Source organism: Diabrotica undecimpunctata, chromosome 7, assembly GCF_040954645.1.
Source record: "Diabrotica undecimpunctata isolate CICGRU chromosome 7, icDiaUnde3, whole genome shotgun sequence".
NCBI lineage: Eukaryota > Metazoa > Arthropoda > Insecta > Coleoptera > Chrysomelidae > Diabrotica > Diabrotica undecimpunctata.
Window position 1 is genome coordinate 24,776,790 of NC_092809.1, and position 21,351 is coordinate 24,798,140.

A 21,351-nucleotide genomic window follows, 5' to 3' on the forward strand; every position below is an offset into this window, starting at 1 on the left:
AGCTTAATATTCGAACTTTCGCTTTATAGCTTACTATTGACTTCCCACAAGGAGTAGTTAAGAAGTAAAAAATTAATACCTAGGGTGGTAATAAATTTGTAAAAACCTATCAAAATACTGTGGTACTTCAAAAATATATATTTTTTAAATTCTGCTGGCTCGAATATTTAGCTAGCGGGAAAGTTTCCAAATAAAATTGCTTTAATGGTGCAAATTTATCAGGGTGATGAAAGTGCAGCAAAAACTTACCATAACACTTTTTTATTTCAATTATAAGTAGAGTACAGTGGAATATAAAAAAAATTCGTAATAAATTTTAACCTAAAAGAATTATTGATTGATAGAGTACAGTAAAATTATAAAAATAGATTTTTCATCCCCTTAAATTTTAACCTACGAATTTTTAACTTTCCACATGGGTTAGTTGAGGGTGAAAAATTACTAGGATGGTAATAAATTCGTAAAAACCTAGCAGAACACTATGGTATTTCAAAAATAATTTTTATTAATTCCGCTGCGCTGGCTCGAGTATTAAGCTAGCAGGAACGTTTCCAAATAAGATTGGTTTGGGGGTGAAAAATTATCATGGTGATCAAAGTTTAGTCTAAACTTAACAGAACACTTTTTTATTTCAGCTATAAGTAGAGGAGAGTTAAATTGTAAAATAATTAATAATATTTATAAATTAGTGAAAAATGGGTGAAAAAATATTACGTAGCTTAAATTGGATTCCGCTTATTTGTCCCCGCTGTCTTGAAGTTAGTGATAAAAAAAGTATATACTATAGTTAGGAAACGTAAATTGCAATTAATTGACATGAACTAAAATATTAAGAAAACAATTATCAAGAATTGCTAAAAAACTTTTACAGTATAAGTCTCCGAGAAAAAGAAGGAAAGCAAGACCAAAAAGAAAGAAAAATAATAAACATGGTAATTAAACAGGATTGGGACGTGAAATTAGCAGCCTCGCCATAAACAATTTATAAAATTGAAACGCCCAAGGTATCCTTCGCACCACTGGAAGCAATACATGATTAGAAAGTTATAGATTAGAGTCATTAGAAACATCACATCATAATATAAAAATTATTGTTAAATTTATCGGGTATTTCATAAAATTTGTTTTTTTTTTTGGCATAGACGTTTGATATTCAGACAGTTCAATAGATTTTAAAATCAGACAAATACACAATGTTATCCTTCATATGATACTGACGGATAATTCTTCTTCTTCTTGATGTGCTTATCTGTTACGACTGTTGGCGATCATCATGGCAATCTTTATCTTATCTGCAGTAGCGCGGAAAAGCTGCACAGATGTTGTATTGAACCAGATTCTAAGGTTCTTTAATCAAGATGTTCTTCTTCTTCCTGGACCTTATTTTCCAAATATTTTTCCTTGCAGGATGGCTTGAAGGAGAGCATATCGGATAATTAAAAGAAGAAAATACACAAAGAAATAACAGGGTTACTCGCTTCTCATCTAGAGTTTTACCAAAATATTTTTAGCAGACATTTCTGCTAAGGAGTGGAAATAAACAATTAAATGCTCCTGTACAAGTTGTACAGGACTGTACAATGTACCGTACATGTGTTTGAAAATTCGTAAAGTCATAACAATTTTTGTTTTTTAAATGTTAAAAACATTAAGCAATAAAACACTCAAAACTTTTGTTTTCAACACTTTCAAAAAAATTATTACAATTTACTATCACTACAGCTGTTTTGACAAAGTGCCTTTCTCAAGTGAGCTATTTTTGTTATGCGTCCAACACTTTATAGTTTTTAACTAAATAAGTGTGTCAGTGATGTTTACCTGTATTAAACTCTGTTTGTTAAGTGAAAGTTTAAACTAATTGATTATCATAGATTATATTTATATTATATTTTACCTGGGTGCTCGCCACTGGGCAGCTTCCCACTATGTTATTGTACAAAAATTATACATATTGCTTATTGTTTATAATGAGACAGATTGCAATAAACATTGGATGTTAAATAAAAAAGAAAAAAAAAACTAAATAAGTTGAGGAGGAGAGAACTGTTTGTCTCAAGTTAGTCATTCAGAATTATATCTGTATTTTTTAATTTGTTAATTTTCATAGATTCTAATAATGATAGCTTAAGACCCTTATTTTGAATGTGAAGAATTTTAAATTGGTTATTAATAGAATATAATATAATAATACAAACTGCAAAGAATCAAAGTCAAAGATATGGTACTAGCAGCCAAACGGAAAAGTTGGGAAGAATTCGGAAACAAGTTGGAAGAAGACTACCACTCTAACGAAAAGTTATTCTTTAAAACCCTGAAGAATTTAAGTTCCGAAAAGGCTCCACAAACACCAAAGCAAATAAGGGACAAAGAAGGACACTTAGTGCATGGCAATGGCCACATCCTAGATAGATGGAAGCAATATTTCGAGGATCTATTGAATATCCAAAACGATGTAGATATTATCACAGAAGAACCAGAAGAGGTGAAGCAAGAAGACCAAATTCAAGACGAAATAACTATAGCAGAAACAAAAGAAATCATACAAAAGCTTAAGAAAGGTAAGGCGGCTGGATTTGATAAAATCACAGCAGAAATACTTAAAAACATGGGCGAAAAGGGCATTGAACTGCTAACAAAGGTATATAATAGGGCCTGGAGTGAGAGCCAAATACCAAAAGATTGGGAAGTGGGAGTTATTCTACCCATTTTCAAAAAGGGAGACAGACGCAAATGTAGTAACTACATAGGAATAACACTACTGAGCATCCCATCCAAAGTATATGAGAATACTAGAAAAACGTCTTTTACAAGAAGTTGATTCTAAAATGGAACAATCCCAAAGTGGATTTAGAAAAGGCAGAAGTATCCAAGATCACATTTTTACTATCAATAAACTAATACAAAACGCACGGAACCCAAGCACTGAGTTATACCAAGCCTTTATAGACTTAGAAACGGCATTTGATAGTACTCCAAGGAAGGTGATTGACATATGTTTAAAAAAGAAAGGTGTGAAAAGCAAACTCAGGCAAGAGATTATGAGTATATATAGACATACAAGGAACAGAATCAAAACCGATAATATGGAATCCGAAGAGTTCATAGTAAATGAGGGTCTACGTCAAGGAGGAGTCCTAGGCCCCATACTGTTTAACATTGTCCTCTGATGACATAATTAAACAAACTAGAGCAGAAACATTGAAACTATATGGAGGACATAGAAATCTAGAAGCAGTGTGGATCTCAGAGTGTGCATACTCAGACGATCTAGTGATATTTGGGATAAACGAAGAAACACTTCATCGAAATTTACAAGTATGTAACGCTGCACTAATTAAACGAAATTTGAGGATCAATAATGAGAAGACGAAAGTAACGGTATGTGGAAAAATAGAAAACAAACGAAGATAACACTTAACGGAAATACACTTGAACAAGTCGATACTTACAAATACTTGGGAGTACAAATAGGGAACAGAAAGTGCTGCTCGGATGTACCACATAGTTAAAAGTACGTTTTTGTCGAAAAAAGAAGGATCCCAAAAAGCCAAAGTGACCATATAAAAGACGGTTTTTGTGCTGATTTTAACCTTTGGCAGTGAAAGTTGGACGCTTACTGATAAATTAAAATCGAAAATACAGAACATAGAAATGAAGTTTCTTAGAAGAATAATGGGTATAACCAGGTTAGACAGGATTAGAAATGAGGCAGTCAGAGAACATCTTAAGGTCCAACCAATTATTAAGAAAATTGAAGAGGCCCAACTGAGATGGTATGGACACATGGTTAGAATGAATCAAGAAAGACCAGTTAAAAAAAGTATGGGAAGCCAGAAGACAAACCAAGAGACCAAGGGGCAGGCCAATGAAGGCATGGGATGATAATGTAACCTCAATCCTACAGACACGAGAAATCAGCAAAGAACAAGCAAGAAACCAAGCAAAGAATAAGAAGCAATGAAGAAAAATTGTACATGCAACTAACTAAAGACATTACACCCATATATATATATATATATATATATATATATATATATATATATATATATATATATATATATATTAATAGAATGATTGTGATCTAGAAAATGAAGTTAGTCATTAGAATCTGTTTTTCTATTATTGAAAGCCTTTTGTGTTCTGCTATCCGTTTGTTGAAGGTTTTGCCTGTTTGACCGACGTAAGTTATTTAGTAGTCGCCACATTTAAGTTTGTATACACCACTGTGTAAGTGCTTTTTCTTTTGGCTCTTGTTTTTCTTAATTTATTTGCTTAAGTTGTTATTTGTTCCGAAAGCTGGCGATATTCCTTCCTTTTTTATGTGTTTGGCTATTTTTGATACGGCTTCAACAATAGAAAAACATATTCTACTTACGCACTTCACCTTTTAGATTATAATCATTCTTTTTACAACCAATTTCAAATTTTCCATATTCAAAATAAAGGCCTTAAGCTATCGTTATTAGCATATATTGAAATTAACAAATTAAAAAATACAGATATAATTTTGATTGACCAACTAGAGGTAAAAAGTTCTTAACTTATTTAGTTAAAGACTATAAAGTGTTAGAGGCATAACAAAAATAGCTCACTTGAGAAAGGCACTTTGCCGAAACCGCTATAGTGATAGTAAATTAGAATAAAATTTGTGGAAGATATCAAAAACAAAAGTTTTCAGTGTTTTATTGCTTGATAAAATGAACTTCCATCAAGTAACGGTCGAATCCATTACATAAGTAAAAAAGATATAAAATAAAAAGAATTACAATTTAATTAACAGGTATACTGAGTATTCTATCTAAAAAGAACAAATTGTATTTGAATGTATATGATATTCTAGCGACCACAAATGAAAGTTAAAAATAAGTCAGGAAAATTATATATATTGTATTGTTTTATATTGATAATATTTTATATTATAAGGGCATTTATTACAAAGATCAAGAGAACATTGAATAACTTACCTAGTTAAAAAATGATGATAGCAATGGAACTAAATTTAAATAAACATGATTACTTATGCATTTGTCGATCAAGCACTGATGCGATATTTATTTACATCTATGCAAAAAGGTAAATCGAACGTAGACGTGCAGTATTGGAACTAACTATATACCTCCTCAAATTAAAAACTACAATACGTAATGTTGATCGACATTGACTTTTATTTCAAAATTGTTCGATCTCATGAAAATTACATTACTTCTAAACTGCACTAGGACAATCTGATACATGATACACTGTTTTATTTGTTTGTATTGACCAAGAATTTGATGTAAATTTATTTTTTTCTTCTAGGAATAAAGTAGAAGAATTTTACTGAAAACTGATACTTCATTCTTAAAAGCATGCCGTTAACTTTGATTGATTTTTAAATCGATTCTAATGCGTTGACTCTAAATTGTCTAAATAATGATCGAAAAAGGAAAAGATTAAACTTTGTCTATTAACCAATAAACGAAACAACGCAGCTACAATCTTGGTGCATACGATTCTTACTTGAGGAATACATTTATGGTGAAACCCCAGAGATCTTTCGTGCAGCAGTTTTCAAAGCTACAATTGCCATTTGGATCGTCAACCTTCGAAAGGAGACGGCGTAATGAGAAGAAGAAGATTAGAAAAACCCTATCGGGCTACATCACAGAACGTTTTTCGGAATAACTATTCCATCATCAGTGCTATCTGGATGTACTAGTTTGAAGCTACTAAATATATGAGTAAAAACCCTTTAAATGTTGTTACATTAACTTTGAGTAGCATGTTAAGTTAGTCAAAATTTAGAGTGAAGGATGGTGAGTGATTTTCTTTAAAGTTTTTAGCAGGTTTAAGTGAGTGAGATACTGAGCAGTCAGAAGCTATTACTGGACTAACTTTATTTTTTTTTACCTTTAATCGAACTTTAGGTGTTGAAAAAATGTTACATTGTTTTGAAGATATATCTGCTTCAGGTGAGATAATTTCATCAAAGCTACATTTTGGTTGATTAATTATGTGCCTGTCCTTATTTGATGCATCCATTTTGTTCGGTATCTCTGGGTCATTAGAAATAGTGTGTTCACATTAAGAAGGGTTGTTTTGCAAAGATATATTTTGTGCTGGATAGAGATTTTTATTGTTTTCGTTGGAGGTTAATTGAGCTAGTGGTTCGGAGCACTGTGATGGTATGTGACCTGATTTCTTGCAGTTATAGTATATTAAACCGTCTCGACAGATGAATATTCTATATGACGTGTTGTCAAAACAAGCGTAAATGACTCCGATAATGTTCAAGACTATGGAGACTGAGACGCAGTATTTGTTTATATAGAATAAGTTTGATACAAATCGACAAGTCAGAATTATCTCAAAGTAACATTTAGTTTTTATCGAAGCTTGGCATCGAGAGTCATACCAAGATATTTTACTGTGTTGGCGTATTTAATTTTTTTAGTATTTGTAAGCTAAATGTATACCATATAATCTATTTTTATAAATTATATATTAACACACTTTTAAATAATAAACTTAACATTTTCTAGAAGAACTATCAAAATCACATTTCAATACTAATGATATTTTAGTAAGTTTATATGTAGACATATTTATGCCATTAGATAAACCTTTAAAATTAATTAGGATCAAATTAGAAAACTAGAACAAACTGAAACGTGTCAATTATAATGGAACTATTAGCTGTATTTACAGATATTTATATTAAGTGAAATAATTGTCCCAATAACCAACATTATGGTATAGTAATTTGTTTTTTTTTTGTTTCATTATTAGTAAATACACTGCGCATCTTTGAAGTGAATATTTCTAATATATTTTATTTTAAAATATTTGTTCGTTATTATATTCACAAGTGTTGACACAATTTATTCCTTTCATATTGCCCGGTAAATTTTTACAGCGATGTAGTCCAGGAAAATAAGATTTTTCTCGTGACACTGATCCCTCTAGGTAAACTATAGTTGTATGAGTAGTAGGGGAGTGGTAGGAACACTGAGACGAAAAAATTTCAATGCCAATAACTTTTTTATTAAATGCTACTTTAAACTTATATTGTACAATGATATTTGGTATATAAATAAGAACTGAAAAATCATGTCGTTTTCTCATAAAAATTAATGTTAAAACCTCAAAAATATAAAAATTAAAAATTAGTAAATGTCTCACTGTTCCTTTCAATGTGGGAACACTGAGACGTAACAATTAACATTATTTGACGTTAAGACTATCAAAGTTTAATTCAAATTTTAAAAGCGAACTTTGGCGCTTGGTTAACCCTTGCATTAAAGGGGGCGGCAAAATCATTTTAATGTCTCTTTTTAATACATGTGAGACATCTGGGACAACTGGAAAGAAGAACCTATTTTCACATTTAGCGCTTTTTCGCAAAAACGATATTTTAAAATCATTTGCTTTTATTTGAGACAAGACTTTGCCTACATAATATGTCTTTTGCTTAGAGTTGAATTCAACGAGCACATAATTCCCATCATTTGGACAGCGATCAAGATCTTCGAAAATAATTGGTTCTGGATCTTCACCAATAAAATCCTCCCCTCCGCTGAAATCTTGTAGTTCCATCTCATTTTCGTCTTGCTCGTCAGAATCACTATCTAATACGCGCCGTGCTACTTTTTTCTGTTTTGGTGTTTTTTCTTTAGATTTAATCAGCTCCATTTTTTCCGGGGTATCCGTAGCTATCATCGTCCTTCCTTTGCGTCTTTTGTTGCCCTCTACAGATTTTCTTGTCGGAGCTTTAGGATAACCCTTAAAAACTGTTGGACTAACAAAGGTTTTTAGTAGTAGCAGTATGACTTGGACCTGGATTTTCTACATCTGGAGATTCACTTATCTTTTCAGCAGCAGCTTCAACTGCAACAAGCGGCCTATCTGTCACAAAACTTGACAAAAAATCTTCTTCAGCGAAGACATGCCGATCGAATGGAAATATTCCAGATTTTCGAAAAGCGCTTGCGATGTTAACTGGCGTCATTGCTCGTGTATATGCTGTGCCCACACAGGCTGCTACGTTGTAAATTGTAAATGTCTGACCGGGATGGTTCATCATCCATGCATCTACTGCAGCATTGTAGAAAGTCTGAAATGGCTTAAATAAACCTACGTCCAACGGCTGTAATCTGTTCGTGCAGTGTGGCGATATAGTCAGGATTGTAACGCCATTATTTTTACATAAATCGATTGCCTCAATCGATAAATGACTTTGATGATTATCCATTAGCAATAAAGAAGGGTTTTCTCTAGTACTACCAGTGTGCTTAATAAAATGTCTAACAACTTGCACAAAGCACTCTGTATTCATCCAACCTGTTTTTGAAGCTAGTCCTAAAGTTCCAGGAGGCGACCCATTTATCATAAAATCTTTAAAGTGTACTCTTGGGAATACCAGAGCAGGAGGAATGCTACTCCAGATGCTCCAACAATACAGCATGTTGTAACGAGTGTTCCACGTTCGCCACTTGTGGCTTTACTAACCTGTCGTATACCTCTTTCTGCAAACACTTTTTGGGACTTTTGAACGGTAACGGTATCTGTCTCATCTAAATTAAAGATGCGACTACCATCTCCAAACACAGGGAAACGCTGTAAAACGGTTTCAAGTTTACTGAAAAACATTTCAACATTAAATTTATTGAAACCGGTTGCCCTTGCAAGACTACAACCTTCTGGGGTCCGGAGGGATAAATTATTGGAATGACGTTTCTGAAATCCTTTCATCCAGGCAAGTGAAGCGATTTTTGAAGTATGCCAGTTTGCTGGAACCACTATGTTATTGTAGACTGCGGCTTCATATGACAGTTTTCGGGTATCTTCTCTTGATAGGCCATAAAACATTTTAGAACATTTAATTATATATTCGCACAAGTCGTTCTCCTGTTCGATAGTAAAAATTTGTTTTACTTTGTAATTAGGACATAAACGGACGTTCTCATCTTGTTGATATTTTTTAACATATCTGTGGACTGTTTGGAAAGATACTCCTTTTATTCGTGCTGCTTGCCGTATAGAAGTGCCACCTTGTACTAATTCAACAGCCTGTCTCATCATATCTTCAGATAATCTTCCTATTTTCCGATCTGTTTTATTTTTTCTTGGCATCTTCGTTCTGTAAGAGAAATTATTTTACAAATGACCTGGCTTATACAACTATAACGGAACAGTGAGACAGTAAAGGAACAGTGAGACGCGTCTCACTGTTCCTTTACTGTCTCACTGTTCCGTTATAGTTGTATAAGCCAGGTCATTTGTAAAATAATTCTGCTGTGTTGTCTCACTGTTCCTTAAAAAATCGTTAATAAAAATATATGAAAAAAACTAATAAAATATGTACAAAAATCGTTTGTTTTAATTTAATTGTTTCGTAAAATGGTTTACTTTGTAGTTAGAATAACCTACCTTGTCTAAGAAACTTCAATTTTCGTGAAAACAGCGGCCACGTGGATACGGTATATTTACTACGATGCACTCACTTCAAATGACCAGCGATAACTAAAACATTTCGTGTTGAATCTTAATGGTTTCTTGTTTGCTTCACTTTAAGGTGGTAATAGGCATGTTCGTTTAGTTCTACCTTATAATACCGAACGTGGTAAGCTCTACCGCGTTTGTCTCAGTGTTCCGACCGTCTCACTGTACCTACCTCTCCCCTATTGATCTTTATATTAAGAACCTTGTTACCTGCAGTCGATTTTTTAAACTTGAATTAGTTATATACAAATTAAGGCCGAAAAACGGTAAATTTTCGCTTCTTTCGCCTATCAGCAAAAAGTGAATATTTGAAACAAATTTGAGAGTAAGAAGCTTATGTCACATATTAACCTTCAAAATGGCATTTTTTAAAATGTTGCTGTCCTTATGTGTTGCTTGAAAAGTTTCAAAATAAGTCAAAAATTTCAGTTTTTTATAAATGATAACAACTTTTTAAAAAATGAAATATGATCAAAATTTCAAAGCGATCGGTCATATATTTTATGTGTTTATTCCAAAGTAATTTTTTTGCAACAATATAAGTCAGAAAATAATGAAGTTACAGTAATTCCATGGATGGCTTATGAAGGAAAAAGATTTATTCTATGAATATTATTAAAAAAAGTTAAGAAAAACTATTTTGAATATTACAAAATCATTTTGCAAAGACATGTAACATTTGCAAAAAATAAGAACAACTTTTTAACCACAGCCCACACTAAAACAATTTTTTCATATTTGGAATATTTGTATTTTTTCACAAATTTAAAAAAGAAAAAGTAGTTCTCAGACAATTTGGGACAAAGTTATTTTTTTTAAATTACATCAACTTTTATTTATATTAATTAAGGGAAAAAATTTTAAATGTGCCAAATTAAAAAAAGATTGCCTTTCAACGGAATCATCAACAAATTTTTAAAATGTGATCCTCAAAATCGGCTGGCTTTGAAACACTCGGGAGCAATGCAGCAAGAAGTAGCTGTTAACTGTTTTTCTGGTTCTTGTTTATGGATTTCGACGTTTCTTTTTTTAATTTATATGTACATATTACGTACATTAGGAATATGCATTATTTAAATAAATAAATTGTTAAATAAATCATTTAATTTGTTCAAACAATTTTTGATTTAATTTTGTATTTTTTAGTATTATTTGATATTATTGTACTTCTTCAATAAACTTTATAAATTATTTATTTATAATAGATTTTATGAAAAAAAAAAACAAATTATCCTATTCAATTATTTTTAAATATTGATATCTAGACGGTTTATATTCTGTATAAACCATCTTGTAACGATAAGACTACCAAAGAGAATTGAAATACTATTATAAAAATAATACCTCAATCAACCATGGGAGCTTATCGTCTAAGCTTCGCCTAGCTCAGTATCTCAAGTGTGAGTTCGTCTTGTCTTAAACTAGAAACTAAACCTGAACCCTTAGCTGATAGCAAATAAAACAATTTTTAACTAATCATATTTATTAAAAAAATAAAAAACAATCAACCCTCCCAATGCTTAACAATGAATTAGCGAGGATGATACTTATGGCATCGATGACATCAATGGGCTGTTTGTGTGGCCTCCCAATTAGACGTTAGGTCCTCCGGAGAACTGCAGTTATACCATGTGAGTGTAGCCTCCCAATTAAGTGGTTAGGTCCTCCAATGGTCAATAAATTTTCATAATAAGATCGTTAATAAACCAGCCAATAAACCCAAGATAATGTTGCAGACCATAAAATGAAGCTTATTATAATTTTTGCCTTCTTTTATAAATTTTAGAAACAGGCAAAAAAAAACATATCCCACTATGTTAGAAAAGCTGATTGACAAAAACTAAGTGGGAGACTAAAATAAAGTTAGCACAGATGACATAGCACGTAAGCCTATATGATGGAATTAGCTTTTCTGTCAACATAGAACAGAATATTTAGTCTATCGGACAGAAAGAGAGAAGGCAAATATTTATTCTACCGGAAAGAAAGAGAAAGAAAAGAACGACAGAGGGCGCCAACTACTTTTTGAAGAAAAAAGTAGTAAAAACGAAGCTGGAGGTTAAGGAATTAATAAAGAAATTAAAATAAAATAATTATTTAAATAAAAATTAATAAAGATGTCACGTTTATAACGTTACAATCTATACGGTTTATGTATTGTTTTGGAAATAAAAAATCTCAAATAGACCAGGTTTGCAATATGTTTAATAAAACGGGCGGTTCTAATTTATGTAAATCTATTTATTTTAAGCTTACAGAACGATAGTATCTTATAAACTAAAACTAGCTAATATCAGCACGGCTTATAAATACTAAAAGTATCCGTTATTGAGCATGAACGTCTCGCTCTGTACCACGGTTGCTACATTTCGTATATTATGTGTCATCATTCACAGACATGCAACCGTTATATGGGGTACATTATTTTGTTATATTGATCCCATTTTAGATTTGAGCGTCCCGATCAGCAACTCCAACATCTATGTAGGCCCAGAATGGCGAAATCTACAGCACACTCCAGCCATACACCATTCAGGAAGTAATAACAGTCTACGGTCTTTGAAGGACACAATCTTTTCGGGTTAATACAGCACACAGTAATTCGTACACCGGTTTCTCGGAAGATTACTCAAATCCAGATTTTCTAGTGCATGTCGTATTATTGGTTTAGCCAAATGTTTGATGTCATAATTGCACACGATTTTCTTTAAATTATTTAAAGCACGCCATATATCCTCATAGCTTGCCCTGTATGTATAAGACATTCTGGTCACCATATGCAGTAAAAATCAAGGACCATCTTCTAATCGCAGTACTCTTCCAACTTTAGGCTGCTGATTTTTCAACTCGTCTAAGCGACCGAACTTTTTACCGAACACGGACGAGATTCCTTTAGTCACCTCGAGGTCTTGGGCAACACAGTAGGCTAGACAGACGTTTTCCTGAACACTAAGAAGTTCCTGTTAAACTTCTGTAATCACGCCCCATCTAGCACTCCTTTCCTCGTAATTTGACATAAATTCCTTAAAGCTTGGTCACCGGTCATCTTTGATCTCATGTTGAAGGGTTCGTGCTTCTTCTGTTTCATTTGAGCCAGCAAAAGGTGTAAGATGATTTATGTGAACAGCTGTTGGTTTACCTTTTGGCAACTTCTTAATTCGGTATATTATGGCTATTTATTCTCTTTTTAATTTCATACGGACCTTTTCATTGTTTTTGGACACTAGTTAATAAAGCCAAACAAGATCAACTACTTCAAAGCTTTCATTCTTGCAACGAGAATAATATTAATCTTTCAATGTGTCACTGGCTAACTGGAGGTGTTGTCGAAAAAGTTGTTCATTCTTATCTTTATTCGGTCGACATATTCTTTGATTGCAACATGTTCTTCGGAAGGTGTGCAGCCAAACTCTAGGTCGCAGGGCAAACGAACTTCATGACCCAACATTGGGCATGTTGGAGTTTGGCCTGTAGTTTCATTTACGGCCGAGCGGTAGGCCATTAGGAATAAATCAATGTGCTGTTCCCAATCTCTTTAATGTTCGTATACAACTTTAGACAAGTGTTAACCCATCGCTCGGTTCATTCTCTCGATCATTCCATCTGATTGAGGATGCGAGGGTGTCGTTCTGGTCTTATTGACACCAATCAGTTTATAAACGTTTTGAAAGAGAATTGACTCAAAGTTTCGTCCTTGGTCGGAGTGCATCTCCAAGGGAACATCAAATCGGCTGAAGAATTCTTTAACGGGTACCTCTGCAACGGTAGCAGCTTCTTGATTTGGTATCGCATAGACCTCAGTCCATTTCGTGAAATAATCCATGGCTACCAGGATATATTAATTTTTATCATTCGTTTCTGGAAACGGACCTACAATGTCTATTGCTACTCTTTCTATAGGAATACCAAGATTGTGCTGTTTCATGGGTGCCCTCTTTTTATTAACTAGCCCATTACTGTTTGCACACTGTTCACATTTCTGGCACCATCTTCTTCACCCAACTTACAGTTCATCCAATAGAACCGTTTTCAAACCTATTGCAGAGTCTTCGTAATACTCTTTTTATACATAAATCATATGTTTGGACGTCTTGTAGCTGTTGCGGTTGCCATTGATCATTATTGAGGGTACTTCGTCTCACGGGGCAAATAAGACAGTAATTACAATTTTCAATGCACGGCCTTCTCGAAAGAGTATTGGCATTTAAGTGAACTCTTCCAGCCCTGTGTTCGATCGTATAATCACATTTTTGTAATCGTTCTAACGATCTTGCCACCTGGCCCTCTGGATTACGGAATTGTAGAAGCCATTTTAGAGCGCCGTGATCCGTTCCAAGACGGAACTTTCTGTCATAAAAGTATTTATGGAAATGCTCGTAAGCTTTCACTACGCCTAGAAATTCTCTCCTGGTAATGCAAAAATTTATTTTGGATTTCGACAAGACTTTGCTAAAGTAAGCGATGACTTCCTCATGCCTATCTTGGATTTGGGAGATAACAGCTCCTATTGCACTGTTGCTGGCATCGGTATCCAAAATAAATTTTACTGCCTGTCTTGGGTAGCTTTAAATCAATGAACTTACCAGTGCAATTTGTAATTGTTCAAAATTTTTTTGACACTCTTCATTCCATGTATATACTTTGCCTTTCTCTGTCAACTTTGTTGATGTGTAGAATTCTACTTCTTAGTTGTGCTTTGTAGATTTGTCGTAGATGGGCATCTCGATAGCGTTTTTCTAGTCGAGTGAACAAAGTCTGGTAACATTTTTCTTGACCCTTAGGAATCGATCTTAGGATATCCACTGCGTCATTTCGTAACTGGTGGTAGCACCATTTGTATTGGTTATCAAGCGTTCTAATTGTTTGATATTCTCTTCTACGTCGCGTCGTTTACATTTTTCTGTATCTTTTCAAATGTTCTAAAAACTTCTTCAAATTTCTGATTATTCTGACTACACACATCTTTAATTATTTGAGAACTCTCTTCGAATCTTCTAGAATCATTTTCGAATTTCTCGTCGTTGTGTCTAGCTGCTTCTTTCTTAATTTGAGAAGTTTTATCGAATCTTTTGGAAACATTTTCGAATTTACCTCTTTCAGTCTTTCTAGAAGTTTCTTCGATCTTCGTTAAAACGGCTTGTTCTGCTGATTGAAAATGAAATGCATCTGGGTCATATCTATTCTTGTTGAGAACATCCCTCAGTCGTTCTTGAAATATTTTCTTGAACCCGCTGCAGTCTTCATCCCGTTCTTCTAGTTGCTCACGTAACTGTTTTACTGATAGTTCTCAGGCCGCATCTTTGGTCAGGCACACACGTACCTTCTAGATGTTCTTTCTTGTAAAGATCACTATCGAACTACGCGGATATTCCTGACAAACAATCCTTTTCAAAAGTTTAAAAGTCTTTTTCAAAAGTCACTGCTTATTTTATTTCTAAATTAATAAATTATCTCACACCGTGAATATATCTATATATAACATATCTATATATGCATTTGTAATTTATACAAATAATAATAAAGTAGTAGTTTTAGCATTAATCAAGTTTTTGAAGGCGGTGCATCATCCATAACTAGATTAAAATTATTCCCGTTTTCCAAGCATTCCCCCTCCATCGCCCCCGCGTGTGTTTTAAAGCCGGCCGATTTTGAAGACTACATTTTGAAGTGTTGTGGACGATTCCGTTGAAAAGCACCCATTATATTCCTTATATGTACTATATTTTTTTCTAATAAAATAAAAAAATTAAATAAAAAAACAGTGTATTGAAAAATTTTCCGCAAAAGATGTTGTAACTTTAATTGGTCATTCATCTAATAGCAAGAATTTAGCAAGAAATAAAATCTTGTTTGTTTGAGATTTTTTATTTCCAAAGTAATACATAAACCAATATTATCTTATTACCTTTATAAGAATATGATAATTTGTTTTGTTTATAAAATCTATTATAAATAAATTATTTACAGTTTATTGAAGTATATATTAATCATAAATATTTATGTTTTACAGTATAAATTACTTCAAATATTATTAAAAAAAAATAAAAAATGAAAAAAATTTAAAATATATGGTTTATTTAACAATTTATTTATTTATATAATACGTCGTAAAGTACGTAAACAATACATACAAATTATAAAAAACGTCGAAATCCATAAACAAGAACCAGAAAAACAGTTAACAGCTACTTCCCCCTCCATCGTTCCCGTGAGTTTCAAAGTCAGCCGATTTTGAGAACTACATTTTGAAGCTTTTTTCAATTTTTTAAAATTGACAAATTATATTTGTCAATTTAAAAAAAAATTTTTTACACTATGTATTTTTTAGTTTTTAACTCATTTTATGAGTGGTTCGTAATATTGTCACATGTTAGTGTAACATCCAAGAAATACTAATCTCAATAACTTTTTTCCTGACGATGAAAATAAACATTTTCGAAAGCTTGAAACTCAGTTAAAAGAGTACACTTATTTCACCGCTGCGTATTCCAATAATCCTCAAAGCTCCATTTTCTAACGTAGTCAGCGAAGACTTCTTTTTTCCTTTTATATACAGTGTGACCCATTTAGATTGGAAACACCTCTATAAAATTTGAAGTTGTTAACCGATTTTAACCAAATTTTTTTTTAATGTCAGGTAATAAAAGGTCTATTGCGGGACAAAATATGAAATATTTAGTTAAATTTTCAGGGCATTCTACGATACTTTTTCTTCGTCGAAAATGGAGAATTTGTATTAGCGATTTTTTTATTAAAAATAATTCTACGTCACTTAATTTAGAGTGGCTTCGAATAGTTATGACAAAAATTTCATTAAAATGTATTTATTAATAACGAAGTTATGACAACTTAAAATTTTAAAACTCACTAAGCTACGAATCAAAAAAGAACACCCTGTATCAACAGATAACCATAAAACTAATTATTTTTCAAATAATTTTAATAATAAACCACTACTAGCCAAAAAATGTTTAAAATAGCATAAAAATTTAATGCAAGTAACGCACTTATATTATTATTAACCTTATATGCTACAACTTAAATCTCAGTTGCCATGACAACGATATTACTGTTTGACATTATTTGTGTCATACAAATTTCAGTGCTAGCATAAATGTATGCATAATATCTGCAACAATATTTACTTCAAATTCTTTTAATAATATTTTGTGTCATGGCTGCAAGATTAAGTTTGAGAGAAAAAATTGAAATTATACGTCTTTTGGGAGATAACAATAGAAGTGCCAGGGAAGTTTGTACAATATTTAATGACAGACATGTGGATCGTCCTAATATTAGATGCGGTACGGTAAACAAAATAAATAGAATATTTAATGAATATGGTGCAGTATCAAAACTAATTTTAAAAAATAACCCGTTACAAAGAACAAGAGGAAATGATCAAATCATTTTAGATCATTTCAGAAATAACCCTAATGCCAGTTTAAGGAATGCCAGTTTATATTTGAATGTGCCTCGAGAGAAAATTCGGCGATGTCTTAAGGTAAATAATATTAAACCTTTCAAACCAAAATTCTTACACACATTACAAGAAGGCGACGAAGCAAAACGTTTAGAATATTGTTTATGGGCCCAAGGGGAATATTTAAACAATATAAATTTTCTAAAAAACGTGTTGTTTACCGACGAAGCCACTTTCACTACAAATGGAGTAGTATCATCACAGAATTGTCGCTATTGGACAGCAGATAATCCCCATTGGGTAATAAACTGTAAAAGCCAGTATTCTCAAAAAATCAATGTCTGGTGTGGTATACTGAACGAGCGAGTTATTGGTCCTTTCTTTTTTGAAGAAAACTTGAACTCACAGAACTTTTTAGAATTTTTAAACACCGACTTGTGGGATGCTATTCATGAGCTTCCAATTAATGAACGATTAAATTTGTATATTCAGTTAGATGGTTGTTCTGTTCATTACGCCAGAACCGTGAAGCACTGGCTAAATAAAAATTTTCCGAACCGTTGGATAGGCCGGGGTAGTCCGTTGATAGATTGGCCACCCAGATCTCTAGATCTCACAATTTTAGACTTCTTTCTCTGGGGAGTTATTAAACAAAAAGTTTACCAAACCCGTCCAAGAGACGTAAACGAACTTCGTGCAAGAATTCGACAGGCATGTGCAGAAATTACTCCCCAACAACTAAGAAATGTAATTAGAAATATTCATAAACGCTACGACAAATGTATCCAATTAGATGGTGGATTGGTAGAGGCAACTAGGATTTAAACTATAATTATGTTTCCATGTTTCTGTTAATACAGAGTGTTTTTTTTTTAACGTTAATACAGAGTGTTTTTTCTTAGTGAGTTTTAAAATTTTAAGTTGTCATAAGTTTGTTATTAATTAATATATCTTAATGAAATTTTTGTAATAGCTATTTGAAGCCACTCTAAATCCAGTGGCGTAGAAATTTTTTTAATAAAAAAATCGCTAATACAAATTCTCCATTTTCGACGAAGAAAAAGTATCGTAGAATGCTCTGAAAATTTAACTAAATATTTCATATTTTGTCCCGCAATAGACCTTGTATTACATGACATTAAAAAAAATTGATTAAAATCAGTTAACAACTTCAAATTTTATAGAGGTGTTTCCAATGTAAATGGGTCACACTGTATATATATATATATATATATATATATATATAGTTTGTTGTAATGTTTATTATCAAAAGGTGGCACTTTTACCAGTTATTAAAGACAGTACTTACCCAGTATATTAATATTTTCAATAATTTATACATTTGTAAAACATTTTTGTGATCACCACAATATTGATTAACTGAGACCAATACAACTACTTAAAACAGCACCTACCAAGAGTCTACCACGAAATTAAAAAGACAACAATTCAATTAAAGAGATTAAAGCACGATATTGGAAGTACCTACGTAGATCTTTCATATAATTGCGCACGCTATTTGTAAAAATTTATTTCAATTGGTGAAATATATTCACATTAATTCTTGTGTCAGGCGGTTAAAAACAAAATTCTATCATTAATTAGGTAATTTAAGTAATTCAATTTAATTCTTTAAATAGAAAAAATCAAAAATAACATGAACAATCAAAAATAATATTTCCTGTAGTTTTTACGTTAAAATAGAATTAATAATGTTAGTAACCTATATTTATAAATAAATATTAAAATTATAAACAAAAACCTAAAACAATAAATAATAAACAATAAACTTAAGATACCGCGGAAGTGATACGCATATCGACTACTTCCTATTAGCATGGTTCTGAAACTATGCAACCAAAGTCTACAGAAAACCAGTCTACTAGGATATGCAACCAAAGTTTACAGAAAACCCACCCACACCAACAGGTATTTAAATTACCACGTCAACCACAACGTAAACATGAAAAAATGAATTATCAAATCCCTATATAATACAGCTCGAAGCACCTGCTAAATGAAAATGCATTTCAGGAGGAAAATACTTTCTAACACGGGTTTTTTCTAAAAAAGACTACATATTGTCATTTATAAATAAGGAATTCCTTAAGATTGAAGGAAGAAAACAGCAAAACACCACAAGTAATCCAGAAACACTCACAAGAAGGGATGCAAAGATGACAACAATATTATGGATTATCAGAAAAACTGACTAGGATTGGAAACAAGTACATCACAACAACATTCAAAACAACTAACACAAAGAGATCTGTCCTGTCCAAAACCAAATCCAACAACACACAAGAAATACAAAAAAACTGCATCTATAGAATACCCTATGAATAAAACAATTTCTACATGGGAGAAACCGCAAGACCACTAAGTGTCAGGATAAACGAACATGAAGCATACATCAAGAACAGATACTTCGGGAAATACCAGATATGCAAACATGCCTGGGACAACGAACACAGACGATAATAGAAAGATAGATTAATCGTCATGAAAGAAACAGACTTGAAAAAGAGAAAAGTCAAAGAAGCAAACCTCATCCTACATCACGAAGAAAAATGTAGGTATAGTAAACCCATCAGTAGAATGAAACAGGCTTTGGTTGCCAATATTAAACGAATAAGTCAACAACAAGAGTATACCAACAATAGCGGAGTAACAAGCGGTCGAAAAACATCACTTACGATCTTATACACAATACATATGCAATACACAAGACACAAATCCACGTTGCACAATTTACGTTACACAATGACAATTATAATTACAGTTCACATAAACATATAAGACAAAAAAGCAGATGAAACAGTCAGAATTTGATATTATTAGGTTAAAAACACCACCCTAAAGTATATCAATTTTGAAATGACATAACCTAATAACAAATACCTTTGGTCAAACATTTTCGCAGAATTTTTAATAATAACGTTTTTGAGAACGATTTCCGGAGTGGAAGTCGAAACGTCAAACACTAGTTAAAAATGTGATTTTCTTTAAAACCAATAGTTTTTTCTTAATCACATATAAACATATTATTTACACTACCTAGTAGTTGGAACAGATCGATTACTGAATCGATTACAGAAGACCAATAATTTAATTATCACTAAAATCAATTTAAGAGGAAATATTTAGAAGGTATTTGCTACAAGAAGAAAGTGTAAAAGATCTTTACCAAAGCTACTTAAATTATTATCTAAATCGACAACTTTCGAAATCGACAGAGGAAAACAAAAGCAAAACAAATTTTAAGACAAACACATTAGCAATCGTGGGAGAAGCTTATTAGTTAAATTGAAAATATTTTAGATGCAAGACACACTTTTCCTTACAAAATGATAAAACATGAACAAAGCAGAACAGAAAAATATCCTATAAATCGTATAGAAGGGTACTTAGAAGAACAATCCTGAGATTAAATTTAATTAGTTGTATCTCAGGAACCACTTCTTGTAATTCAACTTTTTATTTTATTTTAATAGAAGCATCTTATCGAGTCTTTTTTAATGCCGGTTAACGGCCAGAATGATCAGATGTTACGTTTGTTCTGTCTTATTGTATGTCTGTGAAAGTTGTGACAATGGATTCTGAAATAGAAAAAAGAATAGATGTCTTTGAGATGTATATATATATATATATATATATATATATATATATATATATATATATATATATATGAGTAAGAAAAAAGAAGTACTTGTGACTCGTTTGGAAAAAATATATAAATGTTTTGGATGGGTTGGAGTCAATAAAAGGGGCTATTGATTAACTATTTATTATCTCAAGCTTTCAATTGTGTTTACAATTATTATCAAGAGCTGCTAAAAAAGTCAAAATATCTTACAAAGTTGAACTACTTAGAAAGAAAAAAAAGTTTTGTTAACTCACCAAATAAAATTAATTTGGTTGATAAAATTGCTGCAAATACATTTCAAAAAGAATTAATACAAAAATGTCCTTATCTAATAAATGCTTCCCTGAAATTTTAATATAATTTTGAAAACATTTTCTTAACACAAAAACAATTGAATTTATAAACAATTTAAAGTAGCGACCAATTACAAATAAGCCTGAATGTCATAAATGCCAACTTAAAAATTTTACTTTTGACAATTACATTGCCAAAAATAAAATTTTGTTTACACATTTTTTTTTGTTTAGTAACAAAAAAAAAGCAGATTTATTTACCATTGATAGATGTCTAAAAAAATGTAACAGATATATGGAAAATTAAATCAAAATGTGATATTTTTCAAGTTTCATATATAAATTATAAAGAAATAATATAATTATAAATTTTGCTTAGATTTTGAATTTCTGATCTTTCGTTTAAATTATTATCACTTTTGCTAATACAAACCATTTCCAAAAAAGTCTTTTTGAATTTATTACTTTCACTACATAAAATTTTAATGTTATCAAAATATATATATATA

The 21,351-nt window shown here is 31.8% G+C and overlaps 1 protein-coding gene across 4 annotated transcripts in view; it reads right to left on the reverse strand.

The window, feature by feature from the left end:
• Nucleotides 1-21,351, reverse strand: part of LOC140445079 (sodium-coupled neutral amino acid transporter 9 homolog) — a 79,940-nt gene that overhangs the window by 33,036 nt on the left and 25,553 nt on the right. The window contains exon 1 of one of the 4 annotated variants that reach the window (XM_072536881.1): nt 18,213-18,345. The exons of the other annotated variants lie outside the window; for them this stretch is intronic. Within the exon in view, the coding sequence (XP_072392982.1) occupies nt 18,213-18,245 (33 nt within the window). The 5' untranslated portion in view covers nt 18,246-18,345. Of the gene's footprint in view, nt 1-18,212; nt 18,346-21,351 lie in introns of those variants that run through there. 4 annotated transcript variants of the gene reach the window in all.